The sequence below is a fragment of the Terrapene carolina genome, unplaced genomic scaffold (genome assembly GCF_002925995.2).
Source record: "Terrapene carolina triunguis isolate 2854851 unplaced genomic scaffold, T_m_triunguis-2.0 Scaffold247, whole genome shotgun sequence".
NCBI classification, from domain to species: Eukaryota; Metazoa; Chordata; order Testudines; family Emydidae; genus Terrapene; species Terrapene triunguis.
The window spans coordinates 5091630-5096545 of NW_020664598.1; the positions used below are offsets into that span (position 1 = coordinate 5091630).

Below are 4916 nucleotides of genomic sequence, written 5' to 3' on the forward strand. Positions count from 1 at the left end.
ATATTAAAACCCACTGTGTAGTGAGTGGGGGGAGGCGCTGTGTAGTTGGAGAGACAATGGTGACCACCCTGTGGTAGGCAGAGCCAGGACACACACGCCCACCTTGCCAGAAATAGAGGGATGGGACAGAATGTGGAAATATAAAAGACAGTTGGAGAGGCTGGAGCTCGGACCTGACAGCAGCCGTTACAGCACCCGGGACCCAGAGTGACTACCAGAACTGCCGGTCGCTGGAGACACCGAGGAGTTGCTATTAGCTGTTTATCCCAGTGAGGTGAATGACGACACTGGGACCCAGGTACACCCCCCCGAACAGGAGCGTAGGAAGTAGCCCAGGGGAGCCGAATATAGTTCGGCTGTGTTGCTGACTGACATCTGACCAATGTTTTCTGGCCGGATTTCCCCGCTAACCCAGCGGTGAAGCATTTCACCATTGCTAGGGCCCTGGGCTGCGACCCAGTGTTGTCAAGCAGGCCCATGTCCCCCTGCCACCCAACTCCTGGGGTGGCAGGCTCCTCACTCTAGGCCAAGAGACCTGTATTTGTTGGTGGTCTTCCAGAGCCAGGACCCCAACTGCGTGCTGCCCCACCTTGCCTGAGGGCTGGGGCTTATAGACATTACTGCTCTACCCCGCCGAGTGGCAGAGACCCCAGTGCTAATTCCCCCTCGGAACTGCACCCTCCCAGAGGCCTTGTAGCGAGGGGGCATGGCCTCCCGCCTAGACGGATGGAGGGACAATTGCAACTGCCTTACACCATTAATGTTGTGCGCAGGTTTTAGTAGGACAGTGTATTTGTCTACATTAATGAAATTTAATTTATGTATCATTTTAAATGTCTATTGAAATTCTTGATGGGAACATCAAGTTTTCCCAGGTGAGGGAGCGTGTAACCCCCTCTGGAATTGATTGTTCCTAACATATTACACTGAGAGTCTAGGGGACTTGCCTCTACACTACAGCAGCAGCAGTGGCAACAGAGGCTCAGGATCCTATTTCCCAGACTGCCTAGAGTCCAGGGCAGAGATCCAACAAGCTGGACGGTACTACCAGAACCAATTAAAAGCCAAAACTCAGAGACAAAGGGTTTGGTTATACTTCTGGCTTTTTTGGTTGTGTTTGGAGTGTAGCGGGGAGAGTAGCATCACAGCCAGGAAGGTCCCTTCTACCCTCCACATTCCTGCCCATGGGAAGATTTTAAGACCTTTTGGAATTAATAGGACAATGGACAATGTCATCTCAGCAGAAATCAGAAACTCAGAAAACTTCACGTTGCGGTCAGGCTACCGAAAACCAGCCTAACGGCACACTTAAATCCAGATCAGAGAGGCACGACGACAATCTCCTTGGTGCAAATACGGTAGTTTGTAAAAACACCGTTGTTTGTTTATTCTGATATTGTGTTTTAAGCAAGCCACTGATTTCAGTGCTGCACCACCCATCAAAGACTGAGCCTGAACTCACTGTTTGCCTAGGCAGATGCTAGCTGTTGGGGGAGGAAGCAGGGTGGTTTGCACTGGCTGTAAATGTTGGGTGGGCGGTAGAGTTTATATATGACTAATTTTGTCTTTTGTTGTTTTGTTGGTTATTGTTTTATTACTCTGAAAACTGATATAACTATTTTATTTTTGTGTATTCTGACTAATACTCCTCCGTATGAGTTTGTGTGGTAAATATTTTCCCAAGGAACAGGCCCTCTGTGTTATATTGGAATTGGAAAAGGTTCAGAAAAGGGCAACAAAAATGATTAGGGGTATGGGACATTTCAGCTTGGAAAAGAGACGAATAAGGGGGGATATGATAGAGGTCTATAAAATCATGACTGGTGTGGAGAAAGTAAATAAGGATGTGTTATTTACTCCTTCCAATAACACAATAACTAGGGGTCGCCAAATGAAATTAATAGGCAGCAGGTTTAAAACAAACAAAAGGAAGTATTTTTTCACACCACACACAGTTAACCTGTGGAACTCCTTGCCAGAGGATGTTGTGAAGGCCAAGACTATAACAGAGTTCAAAAAAGAACTAGATAAATTCATGGAGGATAGGTCCATCAATGGCTATTAGCTAGGATGGTGTCCCTAGCCTCTGTTTGTCAGAAGTTGTGAATGGGCAACAGGGGATGGATCACTTGATGATTACCTGATCTGTTCATTCCCTCTGGGGCACCTGGCATTGGCCACTGTCGGAAGACAGGATACTGGGACAGACGGACCTTTGGTCTGACCCAGTATTGTCGTTCTTACGTTATGTTCTTATGTTCTCTGCACTAGGAGGGGTTTCCTTGGGCGGAGGCACCAGGTGCCTTTGTAGATGAACCCAGGACGCATACCCACACCTCAGGGCTCGGTTACACTCACAACTCCACTGTGAAGTAGGACACTGCTATTACCCCCATTTTACGACGGGAAACTGAGGCACAGGGAGACTGAGTGACTTGCCTAAGGTCACATAGGAAGTTTGTGGCAGGGAACTGAATCCAGGTCTCCCAAATCCTAGGCTGGTGCCAATGTTCATCTCCTAACAAGAGCTCCCTTTCTCTGTGTAGATACACTTCTGCTTAGCCACAGATACGGGTGCATATTACAGCAGTAATTGTTGATTGAATTTTATTATCAGGCCATGTTCTGACCATGTCAATAAAGATTCCCTGAACTTGGGAGGGAATAAATCACCACGTCAGTGTGTCTGCCAGTTGTCTCTCCTTCCCTGGCCAGCTCCCTCTATGGAGCTATAAAGAAGGTTGGTAAGTCTCCCAAACAGTAAACACAGCACTGTCCTTCCCTGCCCCCCCGGCTATCTCCAAACACACTGTTGTTTGAATGTAGGGATACAGACATTTAGTTAATGATTAGGGGAGAGAACATTATCAGACAGGATCAGACCCTGGGTCCATCTAGCCCAGAGTCCTGTCTCAGACGCTTCAGAGCCCTGAAATATGCAGATGTGGGATAATCTGCCCCTGACAGTAGGTCTAACTCTGGTCTCTCATAGTTAGAAATTGTTTTGAGCCCTGAAGCGTCAGGTTTTGTATCGTTTGATGAATGGCTACCTGGGGGCTCTGTGACACATTCTGGGTGCCAACTTGCAACATTCAAGCAGTTCAGTGCTCTAATGTAATATCCCCCTTGTTTTTTTCCTGGTTCTGGGGAGTGAGGAGGGGAACACATGGCATTTGGACCCAGAGGAACTAAAAGCTCCCGAGGAGACTTCTCCATGAGACTGTGCGATTTTCTAAAAGAGAATCACCTGTTTTATCGGAGAAGAAAATAAGAATATTAAAAAGGAAATGTAAACTCTAATCCCAGATCCGCAGTGGAAAGGAAATACTCTTGTAATCAGTAACCAGTTCTACAGGAGAGCTGGGCCGTCCCCTGTTGCCCATCCTGGGGGGATGAATGGGGGTGCAAAGAATGGGTCACTACAGACAGACATGGTCCATCTCGGTGCTGCCGAGTGTTAGAGAGCTTATTCCTTCACTCTCACACTTCCCTGGTCCTTCTCGCATGAACAGAGAGCAACAATACCCGAAGTCCGAAGGTGCAAACAATTTGATGTTTATTGGGGTGAACTTCCAGCAAGCTTAAATCCAAATTCCTTTTTCCTTATTTTCGAATCCCAACTTACTTCCTGTTTGCCCCTAATTTATATAGTAATATTTTTAGCTATACCTTAACCAATCATTCTACTAAAATTTACCTAACCAATCCTAACATTATTGTAACATGATTAGCTAACCAATTATATTCCACCACCTTAATTAATTTACACCCAGCAAAATTAATTATACAGCAGACAGAAACAATTACAGAACCAGACAGAGACCATGCAAATAAACATACAAAACAATACAGAAGTGAGGATTTCACAACTACATCTATACAGACATAAGGGTTTTCCAGCTGTGTCTATTGATAAGTGAGTTCTTACCAGACAGAAAACTATCAAACTAAATTTCCTTTTACATGTTCCTTTCTCTGGAGGTGATAGATTGGATCACCTTCCTAACAGCCCCAGATTGCCTTATTTCAATGTGACTAAACAGGGCCTCAGACTGTCACAGTGAGAGAAGGCCCTTCCACAGATAGACAATGATTTTGAGTCTTTCTTTTATACCTCTATAACTAGCTAAGTGATAAGAATACACCTAAATTCTTAAAGTATAGGCCTTTGCAGACAGGCTTGAATATCTATATCCTAACACCGAGTATGTGGTTCTGAAATCTACAGCTTGAAATTTTGACTCTGCCTCTTGGGTACTTGGGACACCAGCTCTGTGACAGGCCCCTGGCACTGCACTTCAGCAGTGCCCTTTATGCCCACAATGGGACATGTGCCAACCCAATAGGAAAAGCAGAAATTATTCCCTCAGTGGCAGCCACAATAGCACCTGACCCAAAATAGCTTCCCAGAAAGAGAGAGGCAGATTAGGTTAGACTAGCCTGAAAGAGAGTGAAACTCCAGCTGACAATTGACAGGTGTCCGTCTGTGGGGAGGGATTATAAATCCCAGGAGCGAGCTCTCTAGCAGCACTCTGAGGCAGGGCATACAGCTGCACCACTTGGGAAACAACCTCATCTCTGCTTTTCTTTTTTTCAAGCACCAACAAATTATGGGGCTCAGTGATGACGAATGGCACCATGTCCTGGGCATCTGGGCGAAAGTGGAACCAGACCTCTCGGCCCATGGACAGGAAGTTATAATCAGGTAGGCATGAAACTGGTGATGGAAGTGCGAGAGAGAGCATGGCTCAAGAGCTTGGTGCACTGGACTTTATTAATAATCTGCTTTTGAACATCCCTTAGAGCAGGGACAGGCAAACTTTTTGGCCTGAGGGCCGCATCGGATTTCAGAAATTGTATGGAGGGCTGGTTAGGGGAGGCTATGCCTCCCCAAACAGCCAGGCGTGGCCCGGCCC

General features: G+C 46.4%; 1 protein-coding gene across 1 annotated transcript in view; it reads left to right on the forward strand.

Moving 5' to 3' along the window:
- Nucleotides 1-4554: 4554 nt before the first annotated feature.
- MB (myoglobin) overlaps nucleotides 4555-4916 on the forward strand; it is a 9182-nt gene continuing 8820 nt past the window's right edge. The window contains exon 1 of the mRNA XM_026657572.1: nucleotides 4555-4705. Coding sequence (XP_026513357.1) covers nucleotides 4611-4705 — 95 coding nt within the window. The 5' untranslated portion in view covers nucleotides 4555-4610. The remainder of the gene's footprint in view (nucleotides 4706-4916) is intronic.